This window comes from Lutra lutra, chromosome 5 (genome assembly GCF_902655055.1).
Source record: "Lutra lutra chromosome 5, mLutLut1.2, whole genome shotgun sequence".
Taxonomy (NCBI): domain Eukaryota; kingdom Metazoa; phylum Chordata; class Mammalia; order Carnivora; family Mustelidae; genus Lutra; species Lutra lutra.
Genome location: NC_062282.1, coordinates 126,206,795 through 126,230,974, shown reverse-complemented (window position 1 = coordinate 126,230,974; position 24,180 = coordinate 126,206,795). Strand labels below are relative to the sequence as shown.

Sequence of the window (24,180 nt, the reverse complement as noted above, 5' to 3'; positions counted from 1 at the left end):
CCTTTATACTGGAGAAAATGCTGAAGTTTTATAAATATGCTGTATTTATTAAAATTTTGTCATTTTATCATGCTGCTATTCTAATGCTTCATTTTGCAGTATAATCATAGTTACTCATTTGATGAACTATATTTTTTCCTTAGAATTTGATGGGGAATGCTGTCTTTATGTGTTTAGTTATTTCAACTTCTTCAGAAGCCTTAATTACTACTGGGTTTGCTACATTTTTACCTAAATTTATAGAAAATCAGTTTGGATTGTCTTCCAGCTTTGCAGCCACCCTTGCAGGTAAACCATTTTCCTCTTTATTCGAGTTTAATCTAAATAATTTTACTTTACCACATTAAGTGCTTGTTAGAATAGTGTATACTCTGGATAGCCCCACTTTTTAAAATTTAAACTCTACTGATTTAGATACAAGTTTCTGATTTTCTGATATTAGTCTGTTGTATGAATGAGAAATACAGAGGCTGTGTAGCTAAAGAGAATATTTGCTGATCTTAATATTCAGTATATTAATTTTATTAATCTCTTGACATAACCATTATTTTATTCATAGGTTTCTAAATCACGTGATAGTAAGTCATATGTTAAAACAATATTTGTTTTTGATGTTTGCTTGTTTTCTAGTTGTCATCTGAGTAACTGAGTACTTGTATGTGTTCTTACTTTCTGTGTTTTGTTTTTTTTCCTCATCAGGGGCTGTTTTAATTCCTGGAGCTGCTCTTGGTCAGATTTTAGGTGGTATCCTTGTTTCAAAGCTCAAAATGACATGTAAAAACTCAATGAAGTTTGCTTTGCTCACATCTTTAGTTGCGTTTGCACTGAGTTTTGTATTTGTTTATGCCAACTGTGAAAATGAGCCATTTGCTGGTGTGTCTGAATTATATAATGGGTAAATATATTTCAGTGTTTTTGGTATTAATATCAGGGTAATAAAAAATGTGCATGTTTTCTTTTTTTTAAATAATAATTACATCTGTTCTTTATTGAAATATAACTGGAGCTAGCCCAGTTCTTTTTTTTTTTTTTTAAGATTTTATTTATTTATTTGAGAGAGAGAGAGTGAGAGAGAGCATGAGGAGAGAAGGTCAGAGGAAAAAACAGACTCCCCATGGATCTGGGAGCCCCGATGCAAGACTCGATCCTGGGACTCTGGGATCATGACCTGAGCCAAGGGCAGTCACCCAACCAACTGAGTCACCCTGGCACTCTTGCCCAATTCTTTCATCAGCATGTCCTTTTTACTTCCTCTTCTCATTTACTATGATGGACTCACTCCTACCTACACAATGTGCATATTTCTAAGTTTATGCTTTCTTGAATCAAATAATGAAAGACTGTGTTTTTTTTAAACTGGAAGACTTTCTCCTATAAAAAAAAAATGTAGGTTTGTTTTGTTTCATTTAGATAATTGACATCTTACTAAACTTTGGGTATTTATTCGGAGAGCAATTTTAAGGAGCATCTATTCTATCCTGGGTACTATGTTCAGGGATACAGAGATGAATATAACAGAATCTTGAGTCTCCTGAAGGGATTCACATCCTAGGGAGAATTTCACATTTTATGTTGCTATTGATTTAAGTCTTTAAAAATAGAGGTGACTCCCTCTGATGAAATTCATGTATTAGGTAGGTTGAAAATAGTCTAGGAGAGAAATTAAAAAGGAGGTAGTCCGAGGTTATAGTAATGATTACTGTTTCTTACGTATGTATGTATGTATGTATGTTTCTCCTATAGGAGTTCATGTTTATCGTAGAGAAATAAATGACTTCTTCTTGTTCTGACCTGTAAATATGTTTTTACTTATAAGTGGTGTGATCATTTTATCTTTCTTTGTCTTGTTTGTTTGATTTTGAAATCCTAAACCGTGAGTTAGGGGATCAGGCAGGAGGGCATTGCAAGTGGTGCATTTAAACCTTGCTGCTTTGTTTCATTGCATGTGTTTGAGGCTATTGAAGGAACTGTTACTCCATCCAGGTCAAGGACTCCACAGTTTTGTAGAATATGGCATTCCAATAACCTAAACAGAATGTAGTTTGTTTGGATGAGTTTGCCAGTAGCGATTAAGATTTGTAGCTGCTGTTCATTGCTGAGCAATGTTAAGTTCAGATCCACTACATTTATTCAACATTTGTTGACTACATCCTCTAACTGACCTTTATGACAGAATCTGTATTCTAAAGGAGTTTACAATGTAGCCGGAGAGATTGGGAAACAAAATGGTAAATGAACAATGCATTAGGTAATGGGAGACATACAAAGGGCTATGAAATTCAAAAGAAAGAGAGCTTTTCAGTTTCATTTAATAAGATTCAGGAAGGGTATGGACTTAAATATTCTTTAAGGATAAAAAGAGCTTTGAGAAGAGAGAGAGGCAAAGGAAATATGTTAGCGATGAATGCTAAGAGTAAAGGCTAGGTTCAGTTACCAGTTTGAATGGGACTTAAGTCATATGCCTATAAATAAAAAAAGTACCTGGAAATGTCAAAAGGTGGATAGAGGTGAGCTCTGCAACCTTTCACACCTACAAACTTTGCCCAAGCATATCCTGAGAAACCACTTGTTTTTTTTTTGTATGTTCCTTTTAGAAGAACAGAAAGTTCTAGAAAGTTTAACACTAGTTAATCACCTTGAAAAATAAATGACGTAGATGTGAATCTATTTGATATTTTTCAACCTTAAGCATGAGTGACTACCAGTCAAGTTGTTCTTAGCCTATGGACAGGAAGGAAGACAAGTGAGAAGGTGTCAGCTTGGAGGGGTGTGTGTGTGTTTAGATATAAATATAGATAGAGACAGAGTTTAATGTCACAAAAGAGGTGAGACATTGTCAGATTGTTTTGTCTCTGTGGTCCCAAATTCTCAGTTTTAGCTCTGTGTGCTGCGTATTAAAATGTACATGGCATGGGCAGCTAGTCAGTATAGTCTCATCCAAGAAACACATGTATGTGAGTATATTTGGAAAGAAGAATAGACTAAGAAGCTTAGTGGAAGAAAGAAGTAATGAAAATGTAGAGTTTCTAGTAGAGTGAGGCAATGCGAGTTTTTGCCCTTGCCTTGTAATCACAGCTGGTTAAAAACTGCTTTTTTGACTGAATTAATGAGTTAGGCTTATCGGTAAGTTCATTTAAAACCCCGTCAAACAGGGGCACCTGGGTGGCTCAGTAGGTTAAGCCGCTGCCTTCGGCTCGGGTCATGATCCCAGGTCCTGGGTTCGAGCCCCACATCGGGAGCCTGCTTCCTCCTCTCTCTCTGCCTGCCTCTCTGCTTACTTGTGATTTCTCTCTGTCAAATAAATAAATAAAATCTTTAAAACCCCGTCAAACAGATAAATATATATATATAACTTAAAATCAACAATACTGATTATTTCAGGGGATATTATTAGTATTTATAATATTCTACATAAATTCATTTTTAAATGTTTAATATGGGCACAGCAATTGAAGGAGACTGTCATTTCTAGAATCTGTTAATTATTAAAACTTCCCATAATTCTCTTACTGCCGTGACAATCTACACGCAGGTTGGGTCTGTTTTGGCAATAAGTGTTGGTGGTGGTGATTTTTGTTTTACTTTATACTTAGAACCTCATAAGTATGAAATACTGTAGTAAGTACACATAGTATTTTTTATATATCTGGTCTCTAGCTAGAATTTCTTTGCTTATATGAAACAGCACCTTAAAGAAACATACCTATTAGGATGTTGTAATAGGTTTAGGAAATCTTTGCTTATGGGAGAGGCCTAATTATAGAATAGTTTGGATTTGAATAAGAAATTAACATTTAAATTCTATTTGTGACAAACGTGTTACTTATATGTATGGATGTGTGCATTTATACACATGCATATATGATTTAAATACTCAAAAATATTATAATTTAAAATATTTTATATTTAAAAAAATACTACGTGTAATATTAAGACCCTTTAATAAACTTTGCAAGCATTGGTTATTTTCCTAATAATAGTTTCCCCTTTATCTCGGGCAGTACATCTTTATAAAATATGTAGACTTCAGTGGCTTATATAACCTTGAAAGTAAGGAATATATGCTGCATTTCTCTGTTTCTACTGAAGTTCTCATCATACAGTTTTATATTTTCATGTTCTCAGTAGTCATTGGTCGTGTGAGAATTATATATTGGAAAATTTAAATTTAAAAATGTATAGCAGCTCGGGACACCTGGATGGCTCCGTCGGTGCAGCCTCTGCCTTTGGCTCAGGTCATGATCCCAGGGTGCTGGGCTCGAGCCCCACATCAGGCTCCTTGCTCCGCGGGCAGCCTGCTTCTCTCTCTGCCTCTGCCTGCCACTCTGCCTGCTTGTGCGCTCGCTCGCTCTCTCTCTCTCTCTCTCTGACAAATAAATAAATTTAAAAAAAATTTAAAAAAATGTATAGAGGCTGTTTCTAGGATTGAAGGGATAGTATTTTTCTCGTCGCTGTACTTGTGTGCCTATACGGTAAGCTAGTTGTAGGAATACCAGAATGCTTTTTCTTGTGAGTAAAAGAGTGCTTGATAAAGAAATTTAGCAGCAGCCCGTGGAATCGATTAGGAGAAGAGACTCCAGGCAGAGTGACAAATTATTTAGTTTACTCTTTGATCACGTTTCCTTCAAACTTCCCCTGATTTGCTTCCAATGTGTTTTGTGTCCTTCAGTCTCTTTCATGAGCTCTTTATTCTCCACCTACCCCTTACATACCCTCGCTTTCTAATAGAGCAGTTATTACCTTCTGATCTTTAGATGAAGCCCTCATTTACCGATTCTGACCTCCAGTGCAAGGAAGTTAGCTTCACGGTATCTATGAAGAGGGGTTTTATTATCCCTTTCCTTCTGTCCACCCCCGCCTAACTTTTCCCTTTCTTCCTCCCTCCCTTTCTCTATCTCTATCTTTGTCTCTCTTTATTTCTTTTAGGTTTGTTTCCATCACTTAAAGTAGAGTCTAGCACATAATTGGAGCTCACTATGTATTCATGAAATAAGCGGACTCCTGAGACCTCTGTACTCCTCTCACTCTATGCTCCTCATATGGCTGATCTTATCATTATCACGGCATCAGCCAATTTCTATGCAAACGATATTAAAATATCCAGCTGCAGGCCAGATTTCTTCACCAAATTTTAAGACTCTTAACCTCAATGTGTATAAAACTGCAAAACGCCAAGTTAGACCGTAGAAGTCACTCTCAACTGTTTCATCCTGTTCCCATCTTAAAATACCAAATCACGCATCCCATCTTTTGGATGATTCTACATCCAGGATGTTTTTCAAATCTGTCTCCTTTAATCAAATGTTCTATTTTGGTTCTCCTACATATAGACAATGTCTATTGTCATAACTTACTGCCTGGGATATTGTAATTTGTCTCCTTCCTTTAAATTCATTACCCCGTATCACTACTGGCGTTCTTTCTTTAACATGTGCTTTTGACGGTCTCACTTCCCAGTGTAAAACTACTTTGATTACTTTTCAGAAATAGGTTAAAGTCCCCAATAATCTGGTCTCTGACCCCTCCAGCTACATTTCCGATCATTCACTGCCTCAGGTATCATTCATATTTGTCCGTAGAGGATGCTATTTCTCCCCTTTACGCCTTTGTACCAGCTTCTCTGAAGTACCCTACACATTCCCCATTTATCCAACTGTTACTCATCATTTAAGACTCGGTCAGAGAGAAGTTCCTAAAGACACTCACCCAGACTTTGCCTTGACCTTCTTCAGTGCTTCTAAAGTACACTTTGTAAATACCTGTAACTACTCAACCATGTTAGTGTCTAATTATCTGTGTCCATCTCTGCTCCTAGACTGTGAGATCTTTGAGGACCTTACTCAGCTTTGTATTCCTGATACCTAACATAGGGCCCAGCATTTGCTCAGTGTTTATTGGTTGAGTGAATGAATAAGTAAGAACTGGAGAAATGTTTTTGCTTAAAGTAACCCTTTACCTTACCAAAGGTATTGCATCCTATTAAGAAGCAGCATGGAGCACAACTGAGCCTGGGAACCAGGATTTTGGCAAAGACAGAAAAGTAACATAATCTCTTGGGGCCCAATTTTTCCCACTGATAAAATGACTATGTTGAATGCCATTATTTTATTCATCCTTCTAGTTTTAAAATTTTGCCAGCACCCCAGAGGAATTTGGTAGTGTCTGCAGACCTTTTGGTTGTCGTAACTGAGGGGTGCTACTGGCATCTAGTCTGTAGGGACCAGAGATGCTGCTAAACATCTTACAATCCACAAAATCATCCCTCCCTTCCCTGCCACTTCTTGAAAAAATAATCTAGTGCCAAAGGAGAAACTTTGTTTTATTTGCTTGCCCTGCCTATTTTTCTTATCACGGACATACATTATATAAGTATTGTTTATACTGCTTCTGTCTCTCCCATAAGAAATTAAATTCTATGTGAAAAGGCAGATATTTTGTTTGTTTTATTTGTTAAGTAATTAAATATGTGTTGAGCAAGTAAATAATTGGTGGAATGGCAAGATATAGCAATGCTTCTGAACTGTTCATTAAGTTATAACATAGGTAATTTGCCCTTATTTCATTTCTTGTTGACAGGACAGGAAAGCTGGGAAACTTGACTGCTCCTTGTAATAGCAATTGTAACTGCCTGCGATCGTATTATTATCCCGTCTGTGGAGGAGATGGAATCCAGTATTTTTCTCCCTGCTTTGCAGGTTGTAAAAATTATATTTCAAAAAGACATCTAAAGGTAACTTGTGTCTTCTACTTTGCTTTAATGAGGCCGTGTGTTTGTATATGTAGGGATAGCCATCTTTATCCCTCTAGCGGAATTATGTAGGGCTTGATCTTCCCTTGCTCGCACTACTCCTTCATTCAGAAGCCAGACATAAAGTTTCAGTCTAGTTAGATGAATAACTCTAGAGATCTGCTGTACAACATTGCACCTATTATCAATAATAATGTACGCTTTAAATTTGTTATTTTAAGTCCCTGAGCACACCAGCTGAAAAAGACTCTTCTTCCTTTATATCTCAGACACACTAAATGTGAAAAAAATCAATTTTTCAGTTATTCACATTCATCTTTGTAACATTACTTCTGATAATAGTGAAATATTTACATTTTTATAGTTTTAATTTTTTCTCAGCCATACTTTATGCTCCTAGAAGTCAGAGAATGTCTATTCTTACTAAATACCATGTATATAATAATAGAAGCATAATAAATATTTGTGGCTTTTATTTGCTGTACCATGGATTCATTTTAAAATACTCATATCATTAATTCTCAAATACAAATTTATTTTTAATTCTAGATTAAAATTCATATTAGTTTACCTAGATAGGTTTTTTTAACAGTTAAATGGTTTAAGAGAATCCAATAGAATTTTTTTTTTTTATGGTTGGTGAGCTGTTTTATTTATTTATTTTTTTTTGTAATTTTATTTTATTTTTTTCAGTGTTCCAAGATTCATTGTTTATGCATCACACCCAGTGCTCCATGCAATAGTGTCCTCCTTAATACCCACCACCAGGTTCACCCAACCCCCCATCCTCCTCCCCTATAAAACTCTCAGTTTGTTTCTCAGAGTCCACAGTCTTTCCTGGTTCATCTCCCCCTCCAATTTCCCCAATTTTATTGGATTTCATCTTAGCTAAATTTAAGCGTTGGGGGCAAAAATAACATACAGATTATTTATAGTACATAAGTTATGCATTAATAGATAATGTGATAACTTTAAGAAGACCTAAGGGAAATATATACTATTATATAAGACATCACAATGAATAAGATATGTAAGAATTATATGATAAAACAGCACAGTCATGAATATTTGAAATGGAGAATAATGAAATGGCATTCGTTTTTCCATATAAAGAGAAGTTTAAGATTGCAAAAAAAGATTTCTATATAAATAAGTAGAAATAGATAATTGAAATGACCCATAAAATTACTTTAGATTTCTTCTAAGACCAACATGGATGTGTGTGTGTGTGTGTGTGTGTGTGTGTTTGAACACATTTGTATGTTCATAAATACATAAATCTATGTATGTTCATGTACATATATATACATAGCTTTAATGGTCTTATGTGTAATGGTCTTATGTGTACTGTAATAAATACAGTAGAAGTTTGTCTGAACATACTAGGATTTGATCTTCCTGAAGGAAGTTAAGAGTATGAGAAACAAGGTACATTTTTTTCATATTACCTAGCTTATAGATTTTTTAAATGATCATCTAAGAACATTGAAAAATATGGCGGAAGAAACGTCTGTGGTGACTCATGGTAGACCTAATAGATGTGGATGCCATATGTGCAGTTTTAATCCTTGGGTTAAACTAATTAGATCATTACTATTAGGTGTCTCTGAAAAATAAAAGGGATCAGGAAGATTTTTGAGGTCTCAAGTCTGTTGACTTCAACAGTAGACATCTTCAAACCAGTAGACCTCTGGGATTGCTTTAGTTTCAAAACAGATTGAGAAAATTACGTGTTTGTGTCAGTTACAAGGAATCGAATTCCACCAGTGAGCATGATGCATATTACAGAGTCAGAAATAAGTGTAAGGTAGCTAAATGTTCCTTTCAGAGGCGGATATATAGGTATTGTTTTCTTGTGTCTAAAATATGATTAAGAAGTGTTATTGACTAACTCTATTTAGAAAAAGATTACAACAAGGAGATATTTGTAGGGTTTTACTCACATAACTAAAAATGTTAGACACAAATACTACCCTGCATACAGAAACCACCCCCAACAAAAAAGAAAAAAAATCTAATAGCCAGAGCACATTTTAATTGGAATGGGTTATTTTGATATGATTAATTTGATATTTATATTTTTCTCCAAATACTGTAATTACCATCTTAACTAGCAAATTAATCTTCTAGGGATTATTTAGGAAAAACAGATTATCTTGACTTCCATATTTTCTATTCATTCTGGCTTTCTCATGTCCATTTAGTCCATGTAACAACTCATTTTTTCACAGGATTTTTTTTTTCTTAATGTCATGTTTCAAATAGGCAAAATACATTGTTAATAATATAGTAAATACCTATGTACATTTGTTCACAAAAATATTAGTCTTATATTTTAAACTAGTGACCCAAACACCAAAACAGATATTGACTGACAGCTAGGTATAGTTATAGTGCAAACAAAATTGTATATATTTTTATCTAAGAGAGGTGTAAATTTACTTTGAGATAGAAAATACTTTTCTCTTAAAATTTTAAAAGGCTGTATTTCTTTATTATTTTATATATCCAGTTGCTGAATATGTAAAATTCCATTTTGGGAGTATCATTTGCATATTTGGACATCCTGAATCAGTGCCAGTGGCTTTAGATTGCTTTTAGCACTGAGAAAAGGTTTCTGGCCTTCAGAATAGTAAAGGAACCATTTCCCTTTGATTTCTTTGGCTTTACTCTGACTTTATTGGGGCCCTAAACATGTAAAAAGATTTATAGTAAGGATAAGAATTGAGGTGTAAAAAACCTTTAAAAAATAATTATGCCTTACAAACTTTTTAAACTCTCAGTTCTCTTCCTATAAAAGTGATACTTGTGATCTTTTAACATGTTACCTTTTAATACTTTATATTATTAATTTATATGTATATTTATATTAAACAGTTAATATTTTATATTTACATATAAAATAGGCTTCAGGATAATGAAGTAATAACTTCTAGTTTTTTATTGTCATACTTATGTAATCTTAGAAGGCATATAGTTTCCTTTCAGTAAAGCAATTATAAAAAGTTTAGAAAAGTTGTAGTAGTTTAGTTGAAAGTAGCATTTTTTTCCGCCTAGAGACTTGTAATATATTACTTGATTTTACTGTGGGGCTTGTTGAATTACAGTGTTTGTCCTTTCCAACTAATGCAGAGAGTGAGATTGTCACCCTACATGCTTCTTTGCCTTCTATATTAGAAAACTATTTGAACAATTATGATCCATTAGAAGTAGTCTAGAATATGAGATCTGGTCATTGTTATATTCTTGTCAATTTATTTTATAAGTCATAGTCAATAGTAGGTTATGATTTGAATTAATGAACACAAAACTCAAATACAGACCATAAATATGACCAAGAGTTAATTACTCTTTCTCAGCATTATTTGTTGTGTACAGGTTAAGACTATGTAAAATGTTTGCCATCTCTAGAGAGCACCTAACTTAAAATTATAAAATATGTTTTTGAGAGGGGCACCTGGATGGCCTAGTCGATTAAGTGGCTGACTCTGGATTTGGGCCCAGGTCGTGATTCCAGGGTTCTAGGATGGAGCCCTGTGTTGGGATCTGTGGTCGGTGGGGAGACTGTTGGAAGATTTTCTCTCTCTCCCTCTTCTTTTGTCCCTTCCCCTGTTGTACTCTCTCTCTCTCTCTCTCAAATAGATCTTTAAAAATATGTTTTCAAGATAAGTACTTTCAATATTTTCTTGTCTAATGTTTCTAGGTATATTACAACTGTTCCTGTATTGCAAAGAATACAGAAATGACACCTACTCTGGCAAATTTTGATTTAGAAGCTAAAGCTGGAAAATGTGAAAACCGATGTGCAAAGTTGCCCATTTTCCTTGGCATTTTGTTTGCTACAATTATCTTTACATTTATGGCTGGTACTCCTATAACTGTGTCCATCCTAAGGTATGTATTATATTGTGAAATTTGCCATCCCTAAGACGTGGTCGTTGAAAAGAATATGGACTCAAGGGTTCAGTTGGGCGTCTCTTGACCATTGGTTCCGATATTAATTTGGTTCTCATAAAATCGTTAGTTCCATGGCCTGGAAAAGCTACTTCATCAAACCCCAGAGGAATGAGGTTTAAATATGATCATGTATGTGAAAATGTCTTAATCTTACCTAGCTGGAATATACTTGACTTTTGTTCTCTGCCTCTTTCGTGAGGCTTCAGTTGAAGCTGTTGGACTGTGTTTGAGTGTGATGGAAATACAGTGCATTACACCTATGTCAGAATCAGAATGACAGAATCCTACCTTACGTAGTAGGTGTTGTAATATTCAGCCGTCGTGTAAACAGTGCTCTGCTGGATGAGAAGCTAACCGCCCCCCGGCTCTTAGTAGTTTCTGAGCTTCATTCAAGTTGCTCTTTCTCCTTCTACATCACTTGATAAAAATATTTTCTGTCTGCCCTTTCTCAAGTTCATCAGCCTTTCTATGTCTTTCCTAACAAACTCGAGCTTTTTTACTCTTCAGTTTTTGTTCCCCGATACTACCTTTTCACAAAATTTTTTGTCAATTGGAAATTTTAGAGATTCAGTCTAAAACTATTAAGTTGTCTGTTAAGATTATCTTATGTGGACTTTGGAGTTATTTAGAGAATTGAGAAAATGTTTTTTTAAAACTTCACTTTTAAAAATTATCTGCATTACCTTTCAACTGCATGTTGATCTCTTTTCTCCTATCTAACTCTTATGTGCCAGCATCACGTTTCATTCATCTTTGATAATCGTTACTTAAAATAAGATTGAGCCTCAGCAACTGTTTTACATTGACCCACATTTGTACCTTATCCTGTAGGTATGACTTCTATCTCAAAGTTAGTAAGTTAGAGTAGGAATTATTTGCTTGTGACTTAAGGGGATAGTTAAAAATAAGTCTTACTAATAAATATCCTTTCTTTTTTACATTTGTTACAATTCATACATATTCAATATATTTGTTAAGCTTTATTTGACCCTTTTGGTATTACTTGTATTTGTAGTATTTTAGTTCACATGTCATTTTTCTTCTTTTATAGTTCCAAAAGGTTGAACTGTATATGAGCTGTTACAAATAGTTTATTTCATGCATATAACATTTACTTTAATCTAGAAATGCTAAGCTAGTATAAAAATAAATTTGCTCAAAGAGTAAATATACTATACAGCCACTTTTGGTTTAACATGTATTTGATATCTCCAGATGTGTTCATCATAGGCAGCGGTCCCTAGCATTGGGAATACAGTTTATGCTTCTTCGATTATTAGGTATGCTGTTTTTCTTAATTCATTGGTGACTGTTGGTTATTTTTGTTCATTAGTGCTATTGGTGTCCTCACAGTATGTACATAGAAAATAATTAATTTATGTTATGGAAAACTTTATAATTGTCATTGAAAAAAGCTGTTTTCTAATATTTAATATGTAGTATTGTTTATATATCACGTAAGAAAATAATGGCTTTCTTTTCATTTACCTGATTGGTTAACAGTTGTTTCCAATTCTATTCTATATTCTACTACAAATATAACTTTAGGGGTGCCTGGGTGGCTCAGTGGCTTAAGCTCTGCCTTCGGCTCAGGTCATGATCTCAGAGTTCCTGGGATTGAGCCCCACATTGGGTTCTCTGCTAACGGGAAGCCTGCTTCCCCCTCTCTCTCCACCTGCCTCTCTACCTATTTGAGATCTCTCTCTCTGTGTCAAATAAATAAATAAAATCTTTAAAAACACACACACAAAAACCCCAAATATAACTTTCAGGAGTATGTCTTATTTATTTAAAATACAGCATAGGATCATGAACATATGTTTAATAGAGTATAGTAAAATACATAAATTTTTTTCCTATCCATGTAAAGCCTATTACCAACATAAATTATGATGAAATCATACTTATAACTCTGGTAATTCCTTTTCTCCCAGCATTTATCTCCATTTGGGAAATAATTATGTTGCATCAACAATGAAAAATAATGAGTTAAAACACTTAAATGAAAGTATGACATAGTATTGTGGGTAATTGAGAATTGTTGGAAGATTTTATGGAAAATATTGTAGAAAGAATATGTAGAAATATGTAGCAAGATGTAGAAGGACAGAAATATTGTGTTATACATATAATTATATGTGTATATGATTATACCCACAATATTATACACATAATACTGAGATCATTTATAAAAACAAAAACTAAAGCAGGGACAATAGAGATCACATAGACCAACTTTCCCCTTTTCAGATGAATAAATTAAGGCTCTGAGACATTTAAGAATTTGTCCATAATTATACGATTTGTGGTGAAAATGAGACTAGAAGAATGGTATCCTTACTCTCAGTCCAGTGCTCCTTTGACTCTGCCATGTTGCAGGTCATGAAAGAACAAGGTGGATGTAGCTAAAATCTTTGAGAAATGTATTTGATTTTGTATCAGTTAGAAACTCCTTAAATATATGAAAATTTAGTACCTCATGACTTCATGCAAGGGAGGGGGTGTGTTTGAGATAGTATTCCCAGGCATGTTGATGTGTGTGTGTGTGTGTGTGTACACACATACACAGTTGCGCTGTCATGCACGCACATACACATGCACATAACACGTACAAATAATTTTGATTTTTAAAAAGTAGAATAGCTAGGGTCCCAGGGTAGTGCAGTTGGTTAAGCATCTGACTCTTTTTTTTTAAAAATTTTATTTATTTATTTGAAAGACAGGGATCACAAGTAGGCAGAGAGGCAGATAGAGAGAGGAGGAAGCAGGCTCCCTGTGGAGCAGAGAGCCCGATGCGGGGCCTTGATCCCAGGACCCTGGGATCATGACCTGAGCCAAAGGCAGAGGCTTTAACCCACTGAGCCACCCAGGTGCCCCTAAACATCTGACTCTTGATTTTGGCTTGGGTCATAATTTCAGCATCATGAGATCAAGCCCTGTGTCAGGCTCTGAGCATAGCCAGGAGTCTGCTAAAGTTTCTCCTCCTCTATGCTTCCCTGTGCTCACCCTCTCAATTTCTCTAAAATAAATAAGTAAATCTTAAAAAGAAGTAGAATAACTAATTTCAGAGGCACATTCATTAAATTAGGAAGGCTGTGGATTAAAATATCTAGCTAAGTGTTAACCCAATAAATACCAGATTTTTTTAATGTAAATAATTACTTTCTGAATTGGTTGGAAGTATATAATAATTATATAATTATTTCAGAATGTTTTATCTGTATTTCTTTCTATCCCTTTTACTTGTACATGACCTGATTGATTTGTATATGGGCAGATTAGTTTGTATTATTGTTTATATAAAATATATTTATAACCATTTATAATAAAAACCTATTAATTAGAGACTGTAATATTTACTGATTGTATATTTCACAATAGGCACAATACCTGGACCAATTATATTTGGTTTCACAATTGACAGCACATGTATTCTGTGGGATATTAATGAATGTGGAGCTAGAGGAGCTTGCTGGATTTATAATAACATCAAGATGGCCCATATGCTAGTAGCCATAAGTAAGTGATAATTTCTTGATAACTTTAGATTAAATTGATGATGTCAAGAGAAAAAGGTCTTACTATTACTTACTTAAGTTTTGTAATGCTCACTCCATGCTGTTGGGCTGTCCTGAAATTCTGAAGCAGACATCAGTTATCGTAGCAAGTTATGAAAGGCTTTAATGAGTTGTAAGACTCAGTCTAAAATTGAAGAGAATAACATTTTAGCTTTTATAAAATCACATACACTTCTTTTAAACAACTTCTTTCAAAAATTGTTTTGAACATCTAACAAAAAGCTAAAAGACAATTCTGAGAAACTCTCTGGAATGATTGTTATCTAGGTACCTGGGCTTTGGAAAGCACTTAGAACTGAGGTAAGGAAATATACTTTGGCTCTAAAGCATGTTGTAAGAAATGTTTTGATAGTTTAAAAGGTTAGCTGTGATGTTTAACCCTTTTTGCTTTTGGTAGTCTACCTTGGATAGTCTCGGTTAAGCAATATATGACAATGAAGACTGAGAAAGTAGACCAGTGTACCTGTTTTGTAGGAGTTAATATTTAAAAATTTAAAATCAACCTAAAAATTATATATTTAAATTAAAAATAGAGTTAGAAGTTTCAAGTTGGTCACAGGAGGACCCTGAACTCCTCTCCTCCCATGGATACAATAAATTTATAGCTACGTATAGAATAATTTCTAAAGAAAAGGATCTTAGCACTGGACACAGCACCACATAACAAAGGACAAAAGAGACACATTGAGTAAGGTAGGAAAGGCAGAGACATGCCTTACCCCAGACATGTTAATTCCACAATTGAGAGAGATCCCAAAAATGAAGAGGACATCCTTAACGAGTGAAGGGATTGAGTCCCAGAATAGGCATGCTGATGCAGAGGACTGGCACTGGGAAGACAAGATCTCTAAGCATCTGGTTTTGAAAACCAATAGGGATTAAGACCAAGAGAAACACGGAACTGTAGGGAACAGAGATCCCACTCTTATAGGGCTTGTGTGCAAACCCACTCGTCCTGAGATCCAGCACAAAAGCAACAGAATGAAGAGCACCCAGAATATAAGCACAGAAGACCCACTTCGTAAGTTTAAAATGGCTTCTGGAGAGGTAGGAACCTGCAGGGACTTTATCCAGAAACACAAGCTCTGGTGGGCACCATTTTTGTACTCTCATCCTAACTTGCTGGTGACAGAATCAGTGAGTGCCGTTTTCCATGCTCTTTTCTAGCCTGCTAGCACCAAAGGGCATGCTCTGTCCACCTTGCACTGTAACCAGGCTGGACAAGTACTCTGCACCCCACTTACCCTGTGCGGAGATCTGACCACAACTAGGATAGGCAAGCTTTCTGAGCCCCATCCTTCCCATTCAGCAGCCAAGATGCAAACAGGAGGGCAGGTTCCCTGAGCTCCACCCTCCCAATGTAGCAGACAAGCCACAACTGAATCAGGTGAACATCCCAACCCCTGCTTTACCCACTCAGCCCACCAACCTAAAACTGGGCTGGCTGGGTACCTCAGGCCTTATCTATCTCACATAGCAGGTGTGTCCCTATTATAGACAGTGAAGATATGCAGCCCCCATGAGGGATGTCCATAGAGGGTTTGGGTCTGTAGCCAGGGAAGATTGTGTTTTGGGGCCACATGAAACACTCTTACATAAGCCCACTACCTCAAGACTGAAAGAGGTAACCGTTATACCTACTGAATAGAGATAAACACAGAGAGACAGGCAAAATGAGAAGAAAGATTCTAAACCAAAAACCATAGTAAATCGCAGAAAAAAGACCTTAAGGAAATGGAGAGAAGCAGTCTACCTGATAAAGAGTTCAAGGCAATGGTTGTAAAGTTGCTCACCAGTTGTGGGGGAAAAAATGGGTGAACACAGCAAGAGCTTCAACAAAAAGGTAGGAAATATAAGAAAGTACCAAAGCTAAGTTATAACTGAACTAAAAAATAGGGGGTTCAACAGCAGAATACATGAATTCGAGGCATGAAGCAGCAAGCTGGAAGATAGCAATGGAAAACACTCAAGCAGCAAAATGAAAATAGAATTAAAAGACAAGATACTTTGAGGGACCTCTGGGAGAGCATCGAGTGGAATAACATTTGAATTCTAAGAGTCTCAGAAGGAGAAGAGGGAGAAAAGGGCTAGAAAAATCAGTTGAAGAAATAATGGCTAAAAACTTCCCTAATCTAGAGAAGGAAACAGACATGCAGGTCCAGAAATCCCAGAGAGTTCCAAATAAAATGAACCTGAAAATAAATACACCAAAACCAATTATCATTAAAATGATAAAGATAAAGACAAATAGAGAATCTTAAAAGCCCCAAGAGAAAAAAAATTATATATAAGGGAAACCAAATAAGGCTATTAGCAGATTTTTCAGCAGAAATTACACAGACCAGAAAGTTGTGGAATAATATTCAAAACACTGAAAGGAAAAAACTGCCGACCAAGAATACTTTTCCCAACAAAGTTATCATTCAGAGTTGAAGGAAAGATGAAGTGTTTTCGAAGTAAGCAAAATCTAAGGAAGCTCATCTCCACTAAACTGGCCTTATAAGAAAGGCTAAAGGGACTTCTCTAAGCTAAAAAAGAAAGGCACTAATTAATACAACATGAAAACAAAAATCTCAGCAGTAAAGGTAAATAAATATTAAAGGTAGTAGATAAGCCTCTTAAAAAGCAAGTGTTAAGGGTAAAAGACAAAATTGTAATTTAAAATACAATAATTAGGGGAATATAAGAAAGTTATGAAACATGTCATCAAAAATCTAAAACATAGAGGGTGTGAATAAAAGTATCAAGTTTTGACATGCGTTCAAAATTAAGTTAACATCAACTTAAGAGAGACTGTTTATATACATGTTATATGTGAACTTCACAGTAATCACACACATTAAAAAATTATGGTAAATACAGAAAGGAAAAGAAAAAGGAATCTAAACAAAACACTAAAGAAAATAAACCACAGGAGTAGAGAGAAAGAGAATAAAAAAGGATCAGAGAGGAATTACAAAAACAGCCAGAAAACAGTTAACAAAATGGTAAGAAGTACATACCTATCAATAATTTCTGTAAATGTAAATGAATTAAATTCTATAATCAAAAGGTATATGATCAAAAGGTCTGGATAAAAAAATAAGACCCTTACATCTGCTACCTGTACGAGGTCACTTACAGTCTAAAGATGCTCACAGACTGAAAATGAAGGGATAGAAATAGACATTATATGAAAATGGAAAGAAAGTTGAAATAGTGATAGTTATCTCAGACAAAATAAACTTTAAAACAAAGACTGTAATGAAAGACAGAAAAGGGCATTCCATAACAATAAAGGAATCAACACAACAGCATTCGTAAACCAAACATAGCACCTAAATTTATAAAGCAAATATTAATAGTAAAGGGAGAAATAAACAGTAATACAATATTCGTGGGGGACTTTAATACCTCTCTTAGATCAATGGATAGATGATCCAGATAGAAAATCAATAAGGTAACTATGACATTAAATAGATTAGATGGACCTAATAGATATATAAAGAAGATTCCATCCCAAAACAGCATAATACACATTCAAGTGCACATGGGGCATTCTCCAGAATAGATCACATGCAAGGTCACAAAACAAGTCTTAATAAGTTTTAGAAGATTGAAATTAAATCAGGTATCTTTTCTGACAAAAAATATGAAACTAGAAATCAGTTATAAGAAGAAAAGTGGAAAATTCAAAAATATATGAAGATGTAAAAACATCCTACTGAACAACCAGAGATCAAAGAAGAAACCCAAAAGAGAAATTTAAAAAATACCATGAGATAAATAAAAGTGGAAACACAATGTTCCAAAATTCTTTGAATGCTGCAAAAACAGTTGTAAAAGGGAAATTCATAGTTATACAGATATAGGTCTACCTTAAGAAACAATAAAAATCTCAAGCAATCTAACTTTATATTTAAGGGAACTAGAAAAAGAAGAAAAAAACAAAGCCCAAAGTTCTTATATGGAAGATGGTAATAAGATCCAGACAAAAATAAGTGGAATAGAGACTAAAAAAGCAATAGAAATGATCAGTGAAACTGAGAGCTGATTCCTTGAAAAAATCAACAAAATCAACAGGCTTTTAACTAGACTCATCAAGAAAAAAAGGGAGCCCAAAAATAAGATCAGAAATGATAGAAGAGAAATTGCAATGGACAACATAGAAATGCAAAAGATCATAAAAGAATATTATGAACAATTATATACCATCAAATTAGACAAACTAGAAGTGATGGGTATATTCCTAGAAACATATAATCTTCAAGACTGAATCTTAAATATGGACATTGGGTCGGGGGTGTGCTATGGTGAGTGCTGTGAAGTGTGTAAACCTGGCGATTCATAGACCCGTACCCCTGGGGATAAAAATACATTATATGTTTATAAAAAAAAATTAAAAAAAAAAACTGAGCAGGAAAGGACTTATACTACCTGACTTAAAGACTTTTATAATAAAGCTATAGAAAAAAAAAAGCTAAATCTTAAAGAAATTGAAAATCTGAATAGAAAATAGACCAGTTGGTAGTAATGAGATTAAACCAGTAATACAACAAAACAAAACAAAACAAAACAAACACTCCCCTCAAAGGTCCGGGTCCAGGTCCAGATGGCTTTGTAGGTGAATTTTACCAATTTTTTTTTTTTTTTGAGATTTTATTTATTTATTTGACAGAGAGAGATCGCAGGAAGGCAGAGAGAGAGAGGAGGAAGCAGCTCCCTGTGGAGCAGAGAGCCAGATGCGGGGCTCGATCCCAGGACCCTGGGATCATGACTTGAGCCGAAGGCAGAGACTTTAACCCACTGAGCCACCCAGGCGCCCCAAGTTTTACCAAATATTTTAAGAGTTAGTACTTATCCTTTTCAAATTATTCCAAAAAATAGAAGAGGAAGGAACTCATTTAATGAGCCCAGCATTTAAAACCAGACAAAGACACTACAAAAAAGAAAATTACAAGCCAATATTCCTAATGAACATAGGTGCAAAAGTCCTCAACAAAATATCAAACTTAATTCAGCAATATATTAAAAGGATCACACATGCTGACTAAGTGAGGTTTATTTCAGGGATGCAATGTTTGTTCAACACCCACAAAAAAAATCAGCGTGACACATGACTTTAACAAAATGAAGGATAAAAAAATATATGATTGTCTCAAAAATAGGAAAAACATTCAACATCCATTTATGATAAAAGCTAACCAAAGTAGGTATAAAGGGAATATACCTCAACATAATAAAGGCCAAATATGACAAATCCACAGCTAAATAATATTCAACAGTAAAAATCTAAAAGCTTTTCTTCTAAGATCAGGAACATGACACTGATATTCACTCACCACTTTTATTTTACATAGTATTGGAATCCCCCCCCCCAAAAAAAAACCTTTTGGAACTAATAAATTCAAAAGTTTCAGGATACAAAATTAATATACAGAAATCTTTTGCATTTCTCTGTACTAACAGTAAACTATGAGAAAGGAAAATTAAGACAATCCTTTTACAGTTGCACCAGAGAGCCCATAAGTAAACCCACATTTATATGCTCAATTAATCTACAATTAAGGGGGCAAGAACATTCAATGGAGGAAAGACAGTCTCTTCAATAAATCACACTGGGAAAACTGGACAACTACATCCAAAAGAATGAAATTGGACCACTTTCTTACACCATACACAGCCATGAACTCAAAATGTATTAAAGACTTAAACGCAAGGCCAGAAACCATAAAATTCCTAGAAGAAAAAAAATAGTAAGCTCTTTGACAGTAGCCGTCATAATATTTTTTTGGATCTATCTCTTCAAGCCAGGGAAACAAAAGCAAAAATAGACAAAGGGACTACAACAAACTGAAAAGCTTTTTGTACAGTGAAGGAAACCATTAACAAATGAAAAGGCAAACTACTGAACAGAAGAAGATACATGGATATGAGATGGCCAATAAGGGGTCAATATCCAAACTATAAAAAGAACTTATACAACTCAATAACAACAACAACAACAAAAGCGAACAGCCTGAATTAAAAGCTAGGCAGAGGATCACATAGACATTTCTCCAAAGAAGACATCCAGATGGCCAACAGGCACATGAAAAGATGCTTACCATCACCCATAATCAGGGAGATGCAAATCAAAACCACAATGAGATACCAGCTCACACCTGTCAGAATGGCTATTATCAAAAAGAAGTAGTAACAAGTATTGGTGAGGATGTGGAGAAAAGGGAACTCTCATGCACTGTTGGTCGGAATACAAACTGGTGCAGCCACTATGGAAAACAGTATGGAGTTTCCTCAGAAAATTGAAAAGAAAACTACCATGTGATCTAGTAATTCTACCTCTGGGTATTTCTGGGTATTTATATGAAGAAAACAAAAACAGCAGTCCAAAAAGATGTATGTACCCCTATGTTTATTGCAGTATTATTTATAATAAGTTATGAAAGTAGCCTATGTGTCAATTGGTAGGTGAATGGATAAAGAAAATATGGCTTATATATATACAGTGGAATATTATCCAGCAATAAAAAGAAAGAAATCTTACTGTGTCACAGCATAAATGGACCTAGATAGTATTATGCCAAATGACATAGGTCAGATAGAGAAGGACAAATAATATGTCTTCACTTTATAAATGGAATCGAAGAAAGCCAAAAAAAAAAAAGAAACTGAATAAAACAATTCATTTGTTAATACTTAAAGGCCCAAATGCATGATTAATTTTTGTTTTTATATTTAGGTGTTACTTGTAAAACTATCACCATTTTCTTCAACGGGTTTGCAGTCTTCTTGTATAAGCCACCACCATTAGACACAGATGCATCATTTGAAAATCAGAATCCAGTTGTGAGTACGGTTTCAGTAGAATGTGACCTCAGCCATATAGGACATGAGGGGTGAAGTAGAAAATGGAGACCAGTTTACAGCTGGAAAATTGGCCGTCATTTGTGAGAGTGCACATTGCCATTACAGCATTATCTACCCAGTATGGACAATCACATTTTAAAAGTTGGTATTTATAATTAAATGTGTTTTCTGTACATTTATGAACTTGTTTATTTTTGTTTTAATGTAACAAACAGACCTGTGCCTTCAGAGCCCACCAAATGCCTCAGAATACACACACACACACACACACACACACACACACACACACACACACACTCTTCCCATTGTCCAGGTGTGAAATAACAAGCTAATAAACTAAATTAGAAAAAAAAAAAGCCAATTATTAACTACAAGTTTACATTTTAGAAACAAAATGACATTTCTTTTCTTCTTGCAATTTGTTTAATTATCATTGTCAGTAGTTTGGGCTTATTTAGAAAATTTGTGGTATAAAAATGTAAACTAATCAAATATATGTGATGATTTTTAAGAACTATTACTGAAAACTCAGGAATTTGAAACCAGCTATTTTGTTTTTAAGTTTTATACACTGGTCTGTCCTTCACCCAGAAGGTTACTGAACTACTAAAATATAGGTTGATTGTCTTTGTGTCCCAGTATATAGTGAGTTCAGAAATAGCATTATATATACATATTGTCACTTTAACTCAAGAATTCCAGGAAGTAATTTGCTAATCTTGCCTATTTTTAGCATTTTCCTTTAGTGATTCCAAAACAGTATTATTCAGTTATATGTCCTCCAGGAGAAAGTACCAGATTCAATAAAGAAAAGTGCCAATTATATATGAAAAGATTTCTTAATGAACTGTTGATCAGTGTTTATATAACTCAGTAATTTAATTTTTCTCATTTTAAAAAACTTGTTACCTAGTATATTATTTATAGCACCTTAAATAGTGCTTTGCTCATAGTAGGCATGTATTAGGGTTGCTTGACTCTTTAACTGATCCATTTATTTGAAAGATAAACTATTTCACATATCTGATAACAGTATAACATTCCATATCTTCAGCTCAGATTTAAGCCAACTTTTTCTACTCAGAATGTAGAGGAAAAAGATCAGTGAACAACAACAAATAATTCTACCTGGTCAAGAATTTTACTGATCAAGAAAAGCGTTGAAGTTCATACTTAAATTAGAAAGAAGAAAAAAAAAAGTCACCCTATCTATACAAATAGTTTGAACAAGATGCTTATAATGGACATTTGTAATGGTTTTTAGTTCTCAAGGGTTTTGCTTTATTCAGTGTACTCAATTTTGTAAGATGATACATTTTTACAAATTTTTAATGAAAATGGGTAAAATGAAAGTAATTTTGATCGTTGAAAGAAGTCAGACTCTTTTTACCTATTTACAAAGAATACCTCCTTTCATGACAGGGCAGTGTAGACACTACATATTATTTATACTTTTGGATCAACTAGGTTATATGTGTTGGTATGCTACCTTAAGAACAAAATTTTTCATAGTATATTTTTTGACAATTTATATGATTAATTTTATATTAAGCTTGAATCTATGAATCGACCTGTGGTGATTTTTGTACATAATTAGATACATATCTTAAAACTTATTTTTAATATTTAGATTTCCTGAATTGTAGGACATAAAAATCTAAAACTCTTATACATGAAAGAACTATATACGATTGATTTAGCTATGTAAATTGGAGAAAATATAAGTAAAATTTTAGCTGTTTTCTTTTAGTATTGTGTTTAATTTAAGCAAATTATGTAAAATGCATATATGTATCTTTTTAAAAATGAGAATATTTGTACCAGATTGTTAAGTGTTTAATCTTATTAAATGGCACAGATTTTGAAATGGGGTTTGTATCTGTTTATGAATACACACACATTTGATGGTTGGGAAAGGGAAAATCAGTGTACTTTTGAACTTGGTGAAAGTATTTTAATTCAGTGATTTCTGGTATCTCAGCAGATGTATTTAATTCAATATAAACCACATTCATTATGAAACATATACTAAAATTATTCCATACAGTAGTTTTCATTTATGACAGAGGGGTATGTAGGATTCATACGAGTAGGATACAGTTGCAGATGGCCTGATATTGCAAAAGTAATGTGTTTTGGAAAGGTTATATTTAAATCATCTTGGGTTAGCAAAACACTCTACAATATTTTTAAAGAAATCAGATTGGACTTTAATTTTAGAGGTAATGTCCTTTTCCCCACTACAACACATTCCAGGCTTCTGCAGCAGGGAACATTAACTTATACATTATATATGAGTGATCAAATATAAATAAAAGACAGTCTATTTTTAAAAACTGTAAGGTAGGGGCGCCTGGGTGGCTCAGTGGGTTAAGCCTCTGCCTTTGGCTCAGGTCATGATCTCAGGGTCTTGGGATCGAGCCCCACATCAGGCTCTCTGCTCGGCAGGGAGCTTGCTTCCTCCTCTCTCTCTCTGCCTGCCTCTCTGCCTGCTTATGATCTCTCTGTCAAATAAATAAAATCTTAAAAAAAAAAAAACTGTAAGGTAAATTGGATCAAAACATTTTACTGTTTTTTACAAAATTAACAGTTTATAAAAATCATCCTCAATTGGCATTTTAATTTTTTCTTTTTAGATTTAGTTTGAGTTTCCTTTTTAAACTCTATTTTGTAACAATTTTAGACTTTTAAAAAATTGTAAAAATAGTACACACAATACTGTAAGCTTTACCCAGCTTCCCAAATGTTGACATATCAAATATCCATAGAAAAATTATCTAAACCAGCAAATTAGCATTAAAGAAATAGTTAATACCACACTGGCAAGATGACATGGCAGAACCACTTTCTGTGATGTCAGTATATCTTTTTGTAATTGTTGAATTGTACGTATTAGAATGGTACATTTTACTATATATAATTTAGGCCCCAATATAGTTGATTTGCAGAAAGAACTGATATTAGAAACAGTGTTTATTTTTGTTTATTTATTATTAACATACAATGTATTATTTGTTTGAGGGGTGCAAGTCTGTGATTTATCAGTCT

At 34.2% G+C, this 24,180-nt stretch overlaps 1 protein-coding gene across 1 annotated transcript in view; it reads left to right on the top strand.

The window, feature by feature from the left end:
- SLCO4C1 (solute carrier organic anion transporter family member 4C1) overlaps positions 1-21,391 on the top strand; it is a 65,305-nt gene extending 43,914 nt beyond the window's left edge. The window contains exons 7-13 of the mRNA XM_047731617.1: positions 144-288; positions 700-895; positions 6,577-6,730; positions 10,452-10,642; positions 11,921-11,985; positions 14,087-14,224; positions 21,005-21,391. Of these exons, the coding sequence (XP_047587573.1) occupies positions 144-288; positions 700-895; positions 6,577-6,730; positions 10,452-10,642; positions 11,921-11,985; positions 14,087-14,224; positions 21,005-21,165 (1,050 nt within the window). The 3' untranslated portion in view covers positions 21,166-21,391. The remainder of the gene's footprint in view (positions 1-143; positions 289-699; positions 896-6,576; positions 6,731-10,451; positions 10,643-11,920; positions 11,986-14,086; positions 14,225-21,004) is intronic.
- The last annotated feature ends 2,789 nt before the right edge of the window (positions 21,392-24,180 follow it).